General features: G+C 37.9%; 2 protein-coding genes across 2 annotated transcripts; both read right to left on the minus strand.

Moving 5' to 3' along the window:
• Positions 1–896: 896 nt before the first annotated feature.
• Positions 897–3,453, minus strand: LOC146563554 (uncharacterized). The gene is made up of 3 exons (XM_085290728.1): positions 3,099–3,453; positions 2,848–2,910; positions 897–2,496 (listed from the first exon to the last, which is right to left on the minus strand). The coding sequence occupies exons 1-3, from the start codon at positions 3,198–3,200 to the stop codon at positions 1,423–1,425; spliced, it is 1,239 nt and encodes a 412-aa protein (XP_085146854.1). The 5' UTR covers positions 3,201–3,453; the 3' UTR covers positions 897–1,422.
• An 8,553-nt stretch (positions 3,454–12,006) lies between these two features.
• Positions 12,007–17,136, minus strand: LOC146563555 (myelin-associated glycoprotein-like). The gene is made up of 8 exons (XM_085290252.1): positions 16,697–17,136; positions 15,368–15,727; positions 14,730–15,011; positions 13,573–13,833; positions 13,405–13,495; positions 13,075–13,167; positions 12,899–12,962; positions 12,007–12,810 (listed from the first exon to the last, which is right to left on the minus strand). The coding sequence occupies exons 2-8, from the start codon at positions 15,474–15,476 to the stop codon at positions 12,775–12,777; spliced, it is 936 nt and encodes a 311-aa protein (XP_085146378.1). The 5' UTR covers positions 15,477–15,727; positions 16,697–17,136; the 3' UTR covers positions 12,007–12,774.
• Positions 17,137–17,934: the final 798 nt, after the last annotated feature.

Raw genomic sequence — 17,934 nt, forward strand, 5'->3', positions numbered from 1 at the left:
CTTGACCTATCGGGGGAGGACAAAGATCTGACAGCCAGTTTAATTGCTGGGGTTCTCAGGCCAAGCTATTCTGTCCTTGGGAGCAACAGAAGAGTTAGAGAGGAGCTGATGGTGGTCAAATTTCGGGAATTTCTCCAGTGTGTCGAAAGTAAGCAGAAATTCACATAATGTAGTCTGGCCATGAAACAATTCGGGACACTAAAGTAAAACTTTGTCTTTTTATGTCACATGTGCGCACACAAAACAGGAATAAAGATGTATGATAGCTTACAACTGACAAGCAAGGCAAAGACAGAACCTCTGTATTTTTTATAAAAACATTAGCCATCATTTAGTTGTTAGCTCAAGCTTTAACTATTTTAGTGTCCCCAGGTTAACGGTGGTTTTTCTTTGTTTTTAGATGAAGAGCTGAGAGACTCACTTGGAGAAAGGACTCTTACCAAGGATGAAGAGGCATTTGTGAAGGCTTTGAGGCCTGGTCACATCTTGGCTTTTGCCACCGGGAGCAGCAAGGTTCCAGCCATAGGTTTTCAACCAGCTCCTAAAATAACATTCATTCACGATGAAAGCAAACATCTCCCGATTGCACACACATGTGCAAATGAGCTTCAGCTTTTTGTGAATGAAACAACAATGGCTGATGATGATGCTTTTCATTACTGCTTCTTAGTAGCACTCATGAATGGAGCTTTATTCAGCACCATCTAAACATGTTCCAAAAAAAGTGAAATTAAAATGGTGGGTTTGTTAACTCTAATCCTGTTCATTAATTGTAGTTTCAAGTAACTTTGCTTCATACAAGATAGTTGAAATGTAATAATTTTCAAAGCTTCAATAGATTTATAAAAATGCTAACTCTGTATTTTCAACGACAAATCAATAAAGTCACTGGTGTAATACAATAATTTTATTAAGCTTTTCTTTTTTAAACAAGGACACTTCAAAACAGTTTATGCACAGAGTATACTAAACATGCTTTGTAGAACAAGCCAGGATTACTTAGACATCTAACAGCAACATTTATTAAGACTATTGCAACTTTACAATGATTAGCACAATACTGTAGATAATCTTGTGAATTGATTTAAAGACTGACTGTTCCGTGTTGATAATTTTCACTGTTATACTGTATTACAGTGTGAATTTGATCTTTACTTCAATCTGAATAACTGGTTTTACCCATAAACTAAAAGTGGTTGTAGCCTTCTGAATAGCCTATGAGTCACTGTCAGTCATTAACTCTGAGTCCTTATGTGGCAGGAGGCATCACTGCTAGAGGGGAGGGGCTTCTGCAGTAGTACAAAAACTGCATTTGCTGTACAGCATTTAAGAATATTAAGTGTCATCACTCTTTAGAACATCACTGGTATCCTGTGGTTGAGGTCACACATTTACAAGTTTGTTAAAAATATACTGCTGTGTTCATTGAAACAATGTTTTACCATTATTGTTGTCTTCTTCAAAAGGGTGAATGCTTGTATATAGCTCTTGTAAATCGCTGTCATTTAATGGGACAAACCTACTTTCAGAGTTTGACAAGGAGGGTATGGAGACCTCTGCTGTAGAAAGTTCTGGGTTGTGACGATGAGACACATGAGTTCCGCAGGCAAAAAGCTGGATGGGAGTTCTATTACCTTCAGTGGAAACAGAGTGATTGTTATATCCAGCTTTGAATTCCTTCAAAGTGCGGTTGATTCGTGGTAGAAACACATAATGAAGGCAAAATAGGTCTGTTGCATTTTCTAAGTCTAGGATACCAAGTGATTCCAATTCATAAAATATAGGTGCATAAATGCGGCTACAGTTGTTGTTTAAGTCTCGGTTGAAACGCTCAATCCTCTGGTTGTGCACAGAACTTCCCATTAAGACAGAGCTTTCACCCCTGCTTGCTCGCATGTCCTCCCAAATCTGAGCATTCTCTCCTCCGTGATCAGTCCTGATATGCAGGGGTCTGCCAAATTGTCCAACAGCTGCAGTAAAGAGGGCTTTCACAGTCTCAGCTCGATTATTGCTGGAGCACTGAAGAAACATCAACATCCTGCTGTATCCATCTATTGCACCATGAACAACAAACTTCCAACGAATCAGTTTGTGATTTCCATCTATGTGCCATATGAAATTTGGATGAGGCACAGAATATACTCGCCGAGCAACTGCAGTTCTTCTCCTGGATAGAACACCAGCCGAGTCCACCCTCCGCAGTGACTTTCTTACGCGCCATCTTTGAACCACTATGTTTTTGGAACGCAGATGACCCATCAGCATCACTTCTCCAACATTTGGATGTTCAGTTTTTATTTGGGACACTATCTGATCTAACTCATGGTCACTGATTACATTGAATTTTGACTCTGAGATATTATAGTCTTGCAGTAACTTATACAGAGTGGGCCTGGAGATGGAAAGGATAGATGCAGCTTCAGTAAAAGATGTTTTCAGGGAAAGAACATTTTCCAATTCCTCTTTGGAAATCTGAAGCCTTCCTTGGTAACCATCCTAGAACACGGCACAGAAAATCTCAATGAGCACAATTCTATAACAAAAGATGGGTAATTTGAGGCAATTGTACTGTGACAGATTAGCTAGAGTAATATTTTATCAATAGTTTTAAAATATGAAAGTGAGCAATCAAAAGACACTTCACAGCAAAAACAGTAATAAAATATGACGTAAAACTTGTGAATGTTGTTGGTGGTGATGTGACACTGCTAGTGATGGACCCCTAAGAAGATGAAATGTATGTAGAATCAGAATCATTACTTTGACAGGATTTAATTTAAGGTGACATATTACACCAAAGAAAAAACAAAAATTAGTCAGCTAAATGATATGTGTAAGAAGGCCTACCGAGCAGTATGGTATCCCAGTGGAGACGGCAGGTCTACTTGGTCCAGGTGCATTGCTGGATTCCTAAGGAAACATTTACATCAAGAACGACTGTTACCTACCTACCAAATAAATAAATAGAGTTGTATGATGTTCGATCTCTGTCTGCTGCCTACCAAATGAAATAATTGAGGACTAGCTAAGTAATTTAGCTTTGCTAGTTTTGCTAACACTGCTATCAACCCGTCCAAAATGCTATACAATAAACTTACCAAGTGCTGCGGCGTTTGTGAGGTCGAGGGTGCATTACCGCTGAATCGTTGGATGGCCGACAAAACGGCTCTTCCAATGTTTTCAGCTAAATCGCTGGACATGCTGGTAGGGAATAGTCGAAGCAGCTCATGGCAGTCAAAAGTGACCGTAAGAGGAGCGCAAACACAGAACCTGACCGCGACCGGCACACTTTAGCGCGGGAGGTTTTCTTGAAGCTTTTATTTTGGTATTTCCGTTGACCCGTACAATAAATTTGCATATTAGCTAAATATTTAGTTTCCCGTAACATTTAGATTTAACATTTAACATTTAGATTTATATATAACATTTAGATTTAACATTTAACATTTAGATTTATATATAACATTTAGATTTAACATTTAACATTTAGATTTATATATAACATTTAGATTTAACATTTAACATTTACATTTATATATAATATTTAGATTTAACATTTAACATTTAGATTTATATATAATATTTAGATTTAACATTTAACATTTAGATTTATATATAACATTTAGATTTAACATTTAACATTTAGATTTATATATAATATTTACATTTAACATTTAACATTTACATTTAAATATAATATTTACATTTAACATTTAACATTTACATTTAAATATAATATTTACATTTAACATTTAGCATTTAGATTTAACATTTAAAATCCTGTTTTAAATATGAAAAGTTACAAATATTATACTAAATGTTGTAAAAAATGACTCGAAAAAACATGTTTTTGTAAGATTTAGAGCTAAATGTGGAAAAATGTTGCTGTTAATTTCGGCATGTTTCAGTTTACAAACGGCGCCCCATAGGTAACACCTCAAATCCGATGAAACACCTGGCGACGCATAGCGTTTTTTTTAAAAGCCGAGAAATGCACCGTATTTGATAGCTTGCTGCAAGACCTCACACCGAGCACATCTACTGCCGGTGGGTTGCCTGTTATGCAACATCCCCCAAAAACACGAAGAGGAGAGTCCTGGCCCCTAGCCCTGCCAGTGTAGCAGAAATGGTGACGGATGATGGTGTCAGCAGCCGTTCTTCTCTGCGTGAGTAGCTAATTTACGTTGAGTAGGCTAACCACGTTATTACATTAATGCATGTAAGGTGAACTAGCAAACATCATCATAGCTACATGCGGCTGTCTTCTTGTTTGATGGCAGATACTCCCTTCACCCTGGCTAAAAAGGATAAAATGACCAAAGAAAAAGTGGAAAACAGCTAAACATGAGAGGTTTTTGGACAAAGTTTGTGTTTTTTCCATTGTTTAAGCACTGCTTCCAGCCAAGAGTGATGCCATATATGCCCCATAGCTGCAGAAAAGGCTAACATTGTTATATTTTTACAAAAACCAGCTGAATATGAGAGGTTTTTGGACCAATTTTGTGTTCTCCATTCTTTAAGCACCGGTTTGAGCACCGTTTGAGCACCGGCACCGTTTCAAAAGTACCGATTTGGCACCGGTATCGGATAAAACCTAAACGATACCCATCCCTACTGTAGAGTAATGTCATATTATGCTGCTTTTTTAAATGTGCATTTTCTTCTGCTTTTACTTTCTTCTTTAACTTTTTAAAGCCACTAATTTGATGCTAACTATGAAATGTAGTCTCACAATTATAAACTTTTTCCGTTTGGTTATGCCAGTAATTCTCAAAGTGTGTGGTGCGCTGTTAGGTTTTGTATTGTTGATTGTCATTTATGCTTAGAAATATTTAACCATATATGCTTAGAAGTATATAATCATTTGTAGATTGGAAGAATGTCTCATCCAAGGAGGTCTGTAACAACTCTGTGTAGCAGGAAGAGGGGAGTGCGTTCACTCCTCTACAGAGTATTCTGGCATAGATCACACACCTCCTAGGAGAGGTCGTATCTTCTCTTTTGCTGATATATGGTTTAGCAAACTTACGTATATTTCTTTAAGTATAAGAGCCTTTTGTTCAGATGGAGCCCTAGACTCCTGGCACCAGCCTTTGGGGAGTCTTCACAGGGTCACATCTTGAACACACACACACACACACACACACACACACACACACACACACACACACACACACACACACACACACAGTATTCTTTGTTCACATGTATACCTATGTAAGATGTTATATGTTAATGACCCTATGCATATTCATGTAACCACAATAAAAGGAGTGCTATGGGGGACCTGGCTGAGAGTCTGACGGAGGTCAAGTGGTGGAACGACACTTGGCTCCAGGCAGGACTCCCTCATGCATGAGTAACATGAAGAACTTTGCCTACTCGTGTCTTGCTTTGCTGTGTAATTATATTGTCTTCAACGTTCCAGCGGATAGGTTCAAGCTACAAACCTATCATGCGCCCCCCTGTGTGGGGCAGAAGTCTGACAGGTGGGGCGCAAGTTACCTGGCAGAAAAGTCATGTGGAAGTCACGTTTAGCATCGGAATCACTTTTAAAGCCGAACAAAGAAATTCGCAGCAGTCACATTAATAATATGGGCACCCACTGCATCTGCTGAAAAACCGCAGCCGCGTGTGTAAGTCAACAGCCGCAATAAAAAAGTGTACTGAAAAGTGCGAACATGTGGTCGGGACTGTCGTGCATTTGTTTACAGTGGTGCCAAAACCAGGATTGGGGCATGACAGACCTGACCACATGTACTGTATTGCTCTTTCATTGTGATTTCTTATGTTTCAGTCATTTTTTGCAGGGTTTTAGTTTGTTTCTTGTCTATTTGGGAGCTGACACAGTCTCTAAGGGGATGGGGTTCTGGGGATAACAGGATGAGAGAAGCTGCAGAGAGGCATGTAAGACTGCAACTCTGCTTCCTCGTCCCAACTCTGGATAGTCACGTTTGGGAGGTTTTGATTAATTTGGCCAGATTTCTAAACATGAGATCTGCTCCATCCAAAATGGAATGGATGCGGTCCCTCCTAATAAGGGAGGTTTCCTCCAGAAAGTTTCCCAATTATCTATCAAGCCCACATCATTTGTGGGACACCACTCAGGCAGACAGGAATTTAAGGAGAACATGCAGCTAAACTTGTCATTCGTGGTCCAATTGGGGAGGGGACCAGAGAAAACTACAGAGTCCGACATTGTTTTGGCAAAGTCATCCTTTCAATATTGATTTTAGTGTCCTCTGATTAATGTAACCAGGTGTCATTACTGCTTGGAATTAGGATTTTAGTGAATTTACATTTACCCTTAGCCAGCAGTTTTAAATTTCCCTCAATAAGATAAGATAAGATAAGACTTTATTGATCCTACAACGGGGACATTTTTACGTCACCTCAGCTCAGGTACAGATATCAGAAGGAAATACAAAAATACAAATAAGTACAATCAATGAAAAAAGTAAGATAATACACTACATACAATGGTAGCATACACAGTATGTGATTATGGATATGGTTGGAAATATGGAAGACATAAACTATATAGCTTGATATAGCTATTGTAATATGATGGAATTAGGTGTTTTTTGTTCGGCAGTTGGCCCTCGAGTGGTTGTTTTGTGTTTTTTCACTCTGCAAGATCTAGTCAGGGGCAGTTTCACCTGTGTTAATCTGTTGACATCCATGCCTTCACTGTTGATAAACAGCATTATCTATAATTAATATAGTTTGTTATCACTGAAACAACTTGTGCGCGTTATTATTTATTGTGAAAGAGTGATATAGTTTGTGGTTTGACTCTAATATGCGCATTGAAGGCTCTGGCCTCTGGAAGACAATTGGCTATGGTTGCTGGTGTTTCTAGCTTCACATCTCAGAACAGAATCGCCAATTACTGGAATTTAATCCTTGGATGGTGTGTCGCCGAGTGGAGAAGACACATGAACATGTTGGTGCTACCTCTGGAGCTTCTGTTTAAGACTATGCTTCCTCATCACCATCACCCAGCGGTCCTGTGCTTGGGACAGTTTTCTTGGGACAGCTTGCCAGGGGTCAGCAAGCGTTACAATCAGCTACAGGGGCCTGGCTAGATAGGGGTTTTTCAAGGGTTTGAAGCAAACTCTCCAATTCAGGGATACTGGCCTCCAGAGCTGCAAATATTTATCAAAAGTTTATCTGTATGTTTTAGCTAATAGTAAATCATATTTATTTTTAATCAAATTTATAAATAAAGTGTAAGTCTGATTAAAAAGATACCATCCATGCTTTATTACTGATGAAATGAATGATGATGATGATACAGACAGCACTGTAAGCTCTATGTGCAGGCAAATACCATTGCATCAAATGATGAGTACATAACCAGGTCTCTGGAGAACTTCAAGACATGTTGAGGAGGTAATTTAGCCATTTAAATCAGCTGTGTTGGATCAGATCACATCTAAAACCTGCAGGACACCTGCCCCTGCTTTGAAACGTATTGCACACCGCTATGTACTGCCCCCTTGTGGTCCTCTTACAATCACTGTTGCATGCAGAAGCTGCATGTTGCATGTAGTGATGCAATGAGAATCTTCTATAGGATACCTAGAAGGTAGTAGTGTCAGTCAGATGTTTGTAGCTGTGGGTTTTTGCACTTTTAAAGCACTTAAAAAAAAAGTTCGTGTTCACTTTTAGAGAACAACTTGATGGTTCCTGAGGTTGAAAAACAAAAGCAAGCCTTTATTTAGGCTGATACATGAATAACAAAACCAAAACCGACAACTAAGACTAGACTATGAGTTTGACTATGATTTTAACTGTGACTATGACTATAACTATGACTGTGACTACAAGGGGGGGAACATAAGCAGACGACCTGACAACAGTAAGAGACACAAGACTTAAATACACAGGAGTGTAACCAGGGGCGATTTTAGCCCATTTTTGGGGGTGCTTCAGCATTTAACCTTCAGTTACTCTTTATATAGTTAGGTAGGAGTCAGACCATGTTTGTTTTTAGCTGAAAAACATTACACCCAGGTAACCTGCTGTGTTGAAAACGTGTTTCCTGACTATGTTTGCTACCCTACAATCCGTCCTAATCTGTAGTAAATTCAGCGATATTTGACCGTCCTGTTGCTCCCATTGAAATTTATACAGCCTATTTAAAATCTAAAACTTAACATTATCCGTAGCCTGCTGCTGTTACCACTGTCTTGTTTGAAATATAATGAGAGAAACTGGTTATTTTATCATATGTGCCGATATTGAACCCAAGGTACTAACTAGCTAACTGACTGGATGCGCATTAACCTTATAACTCCTGTTGTGTGTGTGTGTGTGTGTGTGTGTGTGTGTGTGTGTGTGCAGAGAGACAGCCAGGTTCATATTGGATATGAGGACGTTTTTTTTCAAAAACAGGAGCCACATTCAGGTAAAAGTGTAAGATCAAATGATCCGTCAATAAAGGATAATGTTGGATCAGTGTTTCAATATTTATATCCTTTATTAGTTGTACATGTGCTTTGGTTATTTGCCTTTTGGTTGAAAGTACAGTGAGAGAGGACTTTTTTATTAGTGATCTTGATATATATTTTTTTAAATCTAATTGAATACAATCTATTTGTGTATGATTGTCAGTCCAAAGAGGGAGAGAGGAAAGAGGAGAACATGAGGAGAAAGTACAAGATCAGGAAGAACCAGGTAAGAAAACAGACAGGGAGTACTAACAGGTGTGGAGATACAGAAATTATTTTACTGCAACAATATAACCTGCATTATTAACATTGCATTAATAATATACCTTACAGCATTGATATTGCATTAAAGATGTTTATGAAACTTACTGCTATTAACCTTTTTCTTACAGGTGCAGCCCTAGTCAGTTTATACACACATTGCATGTCTGTGCTTTATTCAGAGTTGATGCTCAGTCTCAGTCTATTGAAGGTTTCAAGCTTCGATAAGCGCGATGTCTCAGTCGATATATTGTGGGTGACTTGGAGCATAGAAGGATAGACACATACACGCTTACAAACACATATAATCCAAAAACCTGCCAGACCAAAGGCCTGAAACTCATTTAGCTTCTGACTGCATTTTAGTCTACTTGGTAACAGATGACAGAAGACCTGTCAAGAAGAGGACAAGCCCTCGGGGACCATGTAGGCTTGAAATTTATTGCCATGTATGGAAGGTGTTATAGAAAAGGGAACTTTGGTGTCTGTTTTTAGCCATTTAAGATGTACCATTTACTGCAAATCGATGTATCTGATCTGTAATCGAAGCGAGAAGGGGCGTGAACCCTGATGTTATAAAACACTTCCACGTGTATTCTTAGCAGGAGACGTTTTGCTGGTGTGGTGCTGTATACTTCTCCTCCTGCGTGTGTTTAATAAACTCCTTGTCTGATTGCACTCTCCTGAGCCTCTGTTGGTTTGTTCTGTTGCTCAACATTTTCGAATTCAGGACACAGGCAAAACAGAAACTGTTAAACTAATTTTACTCGTACAATCTGGAAGTTGTTTTCTCCCTATATTAAAGCTGCTGTACAGAATCTGCAAAACAAACTGGGTTGTCAGCCCTGGCACTGCATTACCATATTGAGCTTCAGTCAGAGGAAGTCACGGTTGCCAAAACCTTTTTGAAGCTCAAGAATGAGGCTGGTGCCATCCCAGATATGTTAACATTGTACAATCTTCTGGATAATCAGATCGTCCCCACACTGAAAACTGTTATTCAGGTTGCCCTAACAAACCCAGCTAGCAGCTGTAGCTGTGAAAGGTCTTTTAGTGTCTTGAGTCAGCTCCATACCTGGCTGAGAAGGACCATGGGTCAAAGCAGACTCCAGCACCTGGCTGTGATGTCAGTTGAGAAATGCTTGAGAAACTTGACCACCAAAATGTGATAGACAGATTTACCAACCTCAAGGTGAGGCGACATAGGATAAAAGAAAAGAACAAATCTGCAGAGCCATAGTAGTATCTGCAGTAAAGATCTTTTCATACATTGTATACATTGTACCAGAGGCCAAGGTGTCTCAATTTTTCTAATTTTGTAATAATATTTTGTACATTTCAAGGACTCTTCTATTTTTGGAGTGTAGGACCCAGGCACAGAGAGACTTGATGAATTTAAGAATCTCATGATTTAATAAAGAAATTTGCAGACTTGCACAGAGAGGGTACAATTATGATGAGTGATAATGGAGATGAAGACAACAGACGATGAGGACAGGGAGGAACAGGGGTTTAAATGCACCAAGGAGACAGTCAGAGGGAACTCGGGACAACTGGAGACATTTAAGGATGCAGGGACTGACAGAGACGGGGAAGAAGTCTCATCGTGATGACTAAAGTTTACCTTGCCAGGATGGGCAGCTCTCTGGGTGCTCGGCACCCCCAAAGCTCTGATCCTAGAATTGCCCCTGAGTGTAACAGAGGGAAGTGAACACACATGGAGAAACAGCGGACACAATTGACCATAATGGCACCACAGTGGAAATACGCACATAGAACATGGAAACAAGACTTTCAGAATAAACAGGAAACAGGACAACAAGAACCACACAGGCAAGAACCATGATAGGTAGACACACAAACCAGGGAGACTTACTACAGGGGCAGATGACACAAAAGGATCTAAAAAACAAAGGACTAAAATGGCAGAAATTAACTAGATAAGCTAAACTGAAACTAGAACACAAATGAATAACAAAATACAACAAAACTGGGTCACCCAGTACCGTGACACAACCCATCATTATACGTGATTGTGAATAAGAGAAATGGTATTAGGTATTTTTTTTTCTGATAGTCAATTATGCTTAATTGCTTAATACTGATCAGAATATAATCAGGTATGTTTAACCGTTTCACGCATAGTGGTCACTACAGTAGACAGCTATTCAAGGGCTATTTTCTTGTATTTGTGTCAGTGTCGATGGTATACTTGCACATAAACCACTACACTGGACATTGATGTCTCACTCTATACACTATAAATTGTCCACCTAAGTGAACATGTAAAAAACTCTTTAAAAAGTACATGTTTAAAAAATGAAGTTCTAAAATGTTCTTTTTATGCCTAAAGATGAATAAAAAATGCTTAAATATGTATCTAGAATATGAAAATATCAGAAAAAAATGTAAACAAAAAAGGAATTATGTTATTTTTTTACTTAACCTTTTTCATTGTGTTCTTCTTCCCCTTAACTCTGATTTCCAGCTTCCTGAATTCCTGAAAGTTGTGGTGGTGGTTAATTTCTGATGTTTTCAGTTTGTTGTTTTCTGGACTGATGGTGTCCGTTAGTTTACATCACCTTCATATGACTTCAAATATTAATCACTTTTTTTTTTTTTTACACACATGCTTTGACTTTTGAGCATGTTTTTCTTGGTTTTATTTTGTGCTTTGTAATGTTTAATGAAGAATAAACCATATTCCATTTTATCTATTGTTGCATGTTCATGTTTTTCAATATTTCAAATTCAGATTTTTTGCTGAACCTTTTCAGGAACTGCTATATTTAAATTTTGGTTAACAGCCCCATCTTCTGACCAGTATTAATATTTTCATTGACTACTGAGTCACAGTCTGTTTAAATATCTTTGATATAAAGGTCTGTGTTAACTTGAGTTGAAAGCAAGCTGTCTCTGGCACAGATGATTGTTGTAAGTCTTTGAATTAAACCTTTTCCACACATTTCTAACAACAGAAAGATCAAACTAATAAAACTCTGAGCAATTCCACTAATCTCGATCAAATATTCAAAATCATTTTTTCAAAGCAGCATTTACTACATTTGTTCACCTTGGCATGCTGGCCTGCAAAATCCAGACCTGATTACCAATTAGTCTTACTTGTGTTGCAATTGAATTGCAAGAACTTTGGTCATGTATCAAAATATAAAACAGGCCGTGAGTATATTGCAGTGGTAATAGGAAACAGAAGGAAATTAGCATAGAATGTGTAACATGGCTTCATAAAGCAAAAACATACATGAATAATTCTGATGGTAGTTTTTTAAATTTTTTTATTTTAAAACATCACTGTGTAAACGATTGTGTAAGACATTAAATATGGTTGAATAACACACTTTTTTTGTTCTTTATTTCATTTTGCATAAATGCTCAAGACTAATCTATAGTTATTCTCCACAAATACCCACACCCCATGAAGGTCAAACATCCTTCAACTAGACCTGTGCTGATAGACCAATATCATATAACTTGACTGATGTTGTATTTGATAACCCATAACAGCTCTTAACAAAGGTAATAATAAAGAAAAATGATATTGAGTATAAATAATGAACAACATAGTTTCAAAACATTTTTAGTAATTTGACAAGTTTGCACATAATTTAATCAGACAATATGTTGCGATAATTTTGAACATGAGTACACTCTTAGTGTAGATTTTTACAAACCTACAGTAAGAATGTACAAATGTGAATTACACATTTGTGAAAAAAAATATGTCATATATTATATACTTCATAATAATAATTTTGCGATTGAATTTTTTTAAATCTGCAACCTTTGCGACCTAGCAACTTAAAGATTTTTACAATACGTTATTGGTAATTTTTTAAACAATATAATTTGATAAGCCAAAGGAAATGTTCTAGATGAGATTAACAAGAGCACTTTAACAAATACTATTTACTTACTCTATTTTCCAAAGAAAGTGTGAAAAATATATGATAGAAATATGTGATTAAGTTGCACAAGGATGTTTTTCTTGATTCATATCAGAAGACACAAACATGGACTGCAGCTGGTTTTCCACACGCTACACATTGTTGTATATTGACTCATCGCAGTCAGTCTGCACAGAGAAACAAGATTAATTCACTCCCCTTTTCATGCATGCACAAAATGAATGAACTAATGAAGGAAACATTACTTATCCCTACATTGCCATAGACAGGAGGGTTGTTGTACATGTCAGGGCAAGGGATATCGTTACAGCGGTTTTTTCTGGAGAAAGAATGCAAAAGGTAAAGATTAAATCTAGTTGCATATCTTCTTAAATCATATTTAATCATCAGTAAGATTTGTTTGTTTTCAAACAGAAGTGAAGAATTAAAACCTTTTTTGTGGGGCACTATGAGGGAGCTCCACAGGTCTGTCTGACATCATGTTGCTCAGGTTAGTGGTTGTTGTGTCTCTTGATCTCCCCCTGCTGGCAATAAAATGTTTTTAATTAAATGAGAAAGGAAACTGACACTTTTCACAGCCTCTAACCAAAAAGACATAGATATTTTAAATATCTATCTATCGATCTATCGATCGATCGATCGATCTGCACACACACACATACATTCTGGTGTTCATTTGGTTGTAATTATGACTATTATTTCACAAATGATGCAATAATAACAAATGCTTATTTTCAATGATTATGTTCATGACAACTTACCATTTTTTAACAACTCCCAACCCACTTCCTATCAGAATAATCAGAAAAATCACACCTGCTCCAGATGAGATAAGAATATTCTGCATGTTGTCTGTCCAGATAGAAACCATAATGAGTGTTTTTGTCATGTAAAAACAGAGAGATCAGTGCATCTTAAGCCTTTCTTACCATTAAGAGGTAAAGAGAGCAAGATGTTGTCATATCCCACCACGTTGTTTGCCAGGCACTGCACACGCCTGAAAGACCCAAAGTCTGTCTGCAGAGTCTCAATAGTAACAGAGCCATTTTTCTCTGCTTTGCTGCTTTGCATGACTCTGTCACCCAAAATAAAATAGACCATGCTGGGAGGCTCGGACTCTACGATACAGTCACACTTTATGATGCCGTTCTCAGAGGAGCACTTTGAGGAAGTCTTGATGTCAGGGGCAGCTTTAAGGACAAGAAATATAATTAGTGGGGATTTATCATATCCTGTTAGCATCACTGGAGAACTTCAGGTGTACAGATTCTCCCTCATTTACATCTGACTTATACTCAACCTTTAAATTAAAGCTTTAAAATCTAAATCAAATCAAAATGTATTCCTATATCACATTTAAAAGCAACAAAGTGTTTTACAATTAATTAAGAACAAGAGAAAACAATAGAAAAAAAATGCATTAACAAACATAAAACAAGCGTGATGCTACTCAAACTAAACTTGAATTAAAAGCCAACACTAAAAAAGTGAGTTTTAAGATACAATTTAAAAAGACTGAATAGACTCTGAAGTACGAATATCATCTGGCAGATTATTCCAGAGTCTAGGCACTGCAACTGCGAAGGCCCGATCTCCTCTATGCTTCAATCGAGACCTTGGCTGTAGTAAGAGCATCTGGCTAGACGATCTCAGTGCTCTTTTGGGGTTATACATGTTGAGGAGTTTGCTTAAATAACTGGGCGCCATATCATTTAACTTTAAAAGTAAGTGAAAGAATCTTAAAATCAACATGATATTAGACAGGGAGCCAGTGTAAATTTGCTAAAACTGGAGTGATATGTTCATACATTCTAACACTAAAAGACGTGCAGCAGCATTTTGGTCTACCTGCAAGCAATGGAGAAATGAGTGTTGAAGACCCAAATAGAGAGAATTGCAGTAGTCCAGTCCAGAGGTGATGAAGGCATGAAAAGGTTTTTCTAGGTCTTTTGGAGGAAGATAAGGCTTTGCTCTGGCAATTTCACATAACTGATAAAAACGGGTTTTCACCCGTTTTCACCCGAATTTGATTATCTGCACTGGTAGAATTATCTGCTATTAGTATAAACTGATATAGTATACTTACATTTTACTTGAAGTATCTTAGATGTTTCCAGGTGCAGCCCTCGATGGTATGTTACTCTGCATTTTAAAGGCTTGTTGTGATCAGAGCGGTTTGGGCGAAAGGTCAGAGTAGATGTTGAATTCCACTGGCCTTCATGAAGCTGCTGTGTTTGATTTTGCTGTTCTCCAAAGTGACTCCAGATGAAAGAAGGTGGATATGTGGGGCAGGAGTGAAACACGGAGCAGGATGCAGACACATTCTCACCCTCCTTTACTTCCTCTTGCACAGATAAATCAGGTTGACCTGTGTTAACAAAAAAGATTATAGTCATAAACCAAATGCAGTTGTGAAGGTAAGTGTACTGTATTGGAAATACAAATGCACTTAAACAGTATAGCTGCTGATGTTGTGTTTTATGCAGCTATCAATTTTGATCAAGTGAATTGATTTGATAAGTATTTAACTGTAAAAAGTAAAATAGATTAAAAACAGTGACTGGGCATAGGGATTATTTAATGGAGAGATATTTCCTATTTTATTGCAAACAAAACAGTGAAAACATCCGTTGGATATTACTGATGTTATCTTTTCACAAATATAGTTATGCTAATATTCACAACATGCTTACAATAATTTTTAAAATAAATTATTTTACATACTGACTGAAATAGAGACTTTGTTATTTTTGTAGGAGTACTGGTCATAGCCTTTAATTTCAATCCGGAAATATAAAGGCCCCACATCACTTTGTTGAAGATCATCAATCATCAGAGAACAGTTCTTCTTGCTGAGGTCTCCCAGCAGCTTTGTCCTATTCCGAAACTGACCCGGAGTTTGAGATGCATCAGAATGATAGACGACTTGATCATTGTCATTGTACCAAATCCCTGTAAAGCTTGTGGTATTGGTTTTTGGATCTGGGTAGTTATAAGAGCAGGGGATCACCACACATGATCCAAGGAGACCTTTCACTGAGGATGACACAGCAGCAGTCCAAGATGAAGCTTCAGGTTGAGTCACTGCAATAAATTTGAGAGCAAAACGTGATGAAGAAACAAACAAAAACAGGGTAAACAATGAGAGGAAGACAATGCACAGGACAAAATCTTAATAATGAAATTTTTTTCCTCAGCTAAATAAGATAAAAAAAACAAAACAAAACACATACTGTTTAACTCTGTATATTTTAAGAATTTATACATTATACAGAACACACATACCTTTGGAGCAAATGCACATGGACAACAAAAGCCACTGTAGAGCATTCATCTCTTCACTTCAGCAAATAAAGTGATAAAGCTGCTGTTTTTTCTCTTTGTAAAAATATGACATGATAGTTTCTGTTCTTTTTTTGACACAGTACATTTAAGTCAGACCTTCCCAAAGTGTGGGGCCCGCCCCCCAGGGGGGGTGCAGAGCCATTGCAGGGGGGGCACGGTATGAAAAGGGGGGGGGGGAAGAAAAAACAAAACGCTTGGACACTGCTAGCACAGGGCGCCCACAGAAATGCAAAGCAGGAGATGAAGCATCGCTGAATATGTTTTCAAACCAACTTCATTCTAAGCCAAAGACTAGAAAATATGGCGAAGCATATCTTCCCTTTGGCTTCACCTGCACAAGTGCCAAGGTAGGTCTCCCCTGCAGGATTGGTTTTCCCTGCGTCGGGAGCACGCACTGGGCTCTCCAAATCACGGACAAACAGTATCCTACAGTTGTTTATGTTTTTAAGCCCATTTTGCACAGAGAGGCATTTTTTGAAAAATGCATTGATAGCAATGTTGAATATTATTACACACATACAGTAAAATAATTACACCGTGACGCCTCTGCCTTTCTAAATGGAGGGACAGTAACTGCGTGTGTATATGTTAGTGTGTAAAACTTGAAGACAGTAAGATTAACAGTATTTTGTCTCTACCTGCCATTCTGTAATTCATCTCATGTAAACCATAACGTGGCGCACAGCGTGACGTGAAAAAGGCACATACCTTTGACGTTGCGTGACCAACTCTGTATTCCTCGTGTTAAGATTCAAAAATTGAGGAAGGGTACAAGAGGTGATCGAAAAATAACCACACTGGTCCGGCCGGGTGAAGTCAAACGAAGATTTTAATTCACATGTGGGAAGATCAAAGGAAACAGCAATTGATCTTCAACTTACTCAAAGCATTAAACAGATATTTATACCGTCAGGGCTTAAATTTAATGACGCCCCTTCAACGTCACAGATACATTTTATACATAGATCAAATCAAAACCACAACGACTTTTGACACCGTTTAAAAGAACAATTGTCTCCTATCTTCACAACAGGTGCTTCCTGTCACTGCCGGATGCTCGCAGCAGTTCTGCGACAAACTGCTCTTGTTGCAACCCCAGCAAAACATGATTAAACTTTCACCTATAAATGATTCTCTAACTAAGTGTGTGTCTGTGTGCTAACCACAATTGCACCCTGTTTCACCTCGCGACTAGCTCCTAACCTCTAACCAGACAGAGAGACAGAAGCCACTCTGATATGCAACAACTGAAACTATGTATGTGTCCTCTACTAAATAAATGTTTTAATCAAGAACCCCTACTTAAAGCTTAATACAAGAATATGAACATATAAAAGATATTAAAATGAACTGTTGTGTAAGCATGTAGTGCAATTCCTTCTATGTTCTAGTTTTCCCTCAACATGGATCATCTAGACACTCTCACTAGATGAAGCTCACAACCATTAATGAACCTGAACATCAACTCAAATAAGCACAGATATGCAATATGTATAAAATAGTTATAACTGCACCTGAAATACAAAGTTAACATCATCATAAACATCTTAAGGCCATCTTAAAGCTATCTGTTACATTGTTAAAGCAATGATCATACTGCAGATTATATTATGCTGGTAAAATACTTTTTGTTCATCCCCACACTCGTCCACACGTAAACAGAAAAAAAGGAGTTTTAAAAAAATCTGCGTTTTCGGTGATTCGAAATGCCGTTTACGTGTGGAAGAAACAGCTGCGTTTTCAAAAATACCCGTGTAGGTGTGGACATAGCGTAATAGAGTTAGTAGTTTACTTTCTTACTACCTGTAATTTATTGCAGATTACTTGTATTTGCTTAATTGTTTACTAAATGTTTGAGGTGTGAAAGAAACCGCAATGGAGCAAAATATGGGTGTGTGTGGTTGGAGGATGTGTTTGTGCGTGTGCGTGCATGCGTGAGAAAGGGG

This window comes from Mchenga conophoros, linkage group LG11 (genome assembly GCF_057382185.1).
Source record: "Mchenga conophoros isolate Kocher_MC1m ecotype Shallow Benthic linkage group LG11, M_conophoros_male_GT1.1, whole genome shotgun sequence".
Lineage (NCBI taxonomy): Eukaryota > Metazoa > Chordata > Actinopteri > Cichliformes > Cichlidae > Mchenga > Mchenga conophoros.

What these genes read in the sequence shown, in the direction of transcription:
- LOC146563554 (XM_085290728.1), bottom strand. Translation starts at nt 3,200, where the DNA reads ATGTCCAGCGATTTAGCTGAAAACATTGGAAGAGCCGTTTTGTCGGCC. An exon ending in CACAAACGCCGCAGCACTTG is followed by an intron (nt 2,911 to 3,098) that starts GTAAGTTTATTG and finishes ATGTTTCCTTAG; the next exon opens with GAATCCAGCAATGCACCTGG. An exon ending in CTGGGATACCATACTGCTCG is followed by an intron (nt 2,497 to 2,847) that starts GTAGGCCTTCTT and finishes GCCGTGTTCTAG; the next exon opens with GATGGTTACCAAGGAAGGCT.
- LOC146563555 (XM_085290252.1), bottom strand. Translation starts at nt 15,476, where the DNA reads ATGATTGATGATCTTCAACAAAGTGATGTGGGGCCTTTATATTTCCGG. An exon ending in CATAGTGCCCCACAAAAAAG is followed by an intron (nt 12,963 to 13,074) that starts GTTTTAATTCTT and finishes TTCTTTCTCCAG; the next exon opens with AAAAAACCGCTGTAACGATA. An exon ending in ACCCTCCTGTCTATGGCAAT is followed by an intron (nt 12,811 to 12,898) that starts GTAGGGATAAGT and finishes TTCTCTGTGCAG; the next exon opens with ACTGACTGCGATGAGTCAAT.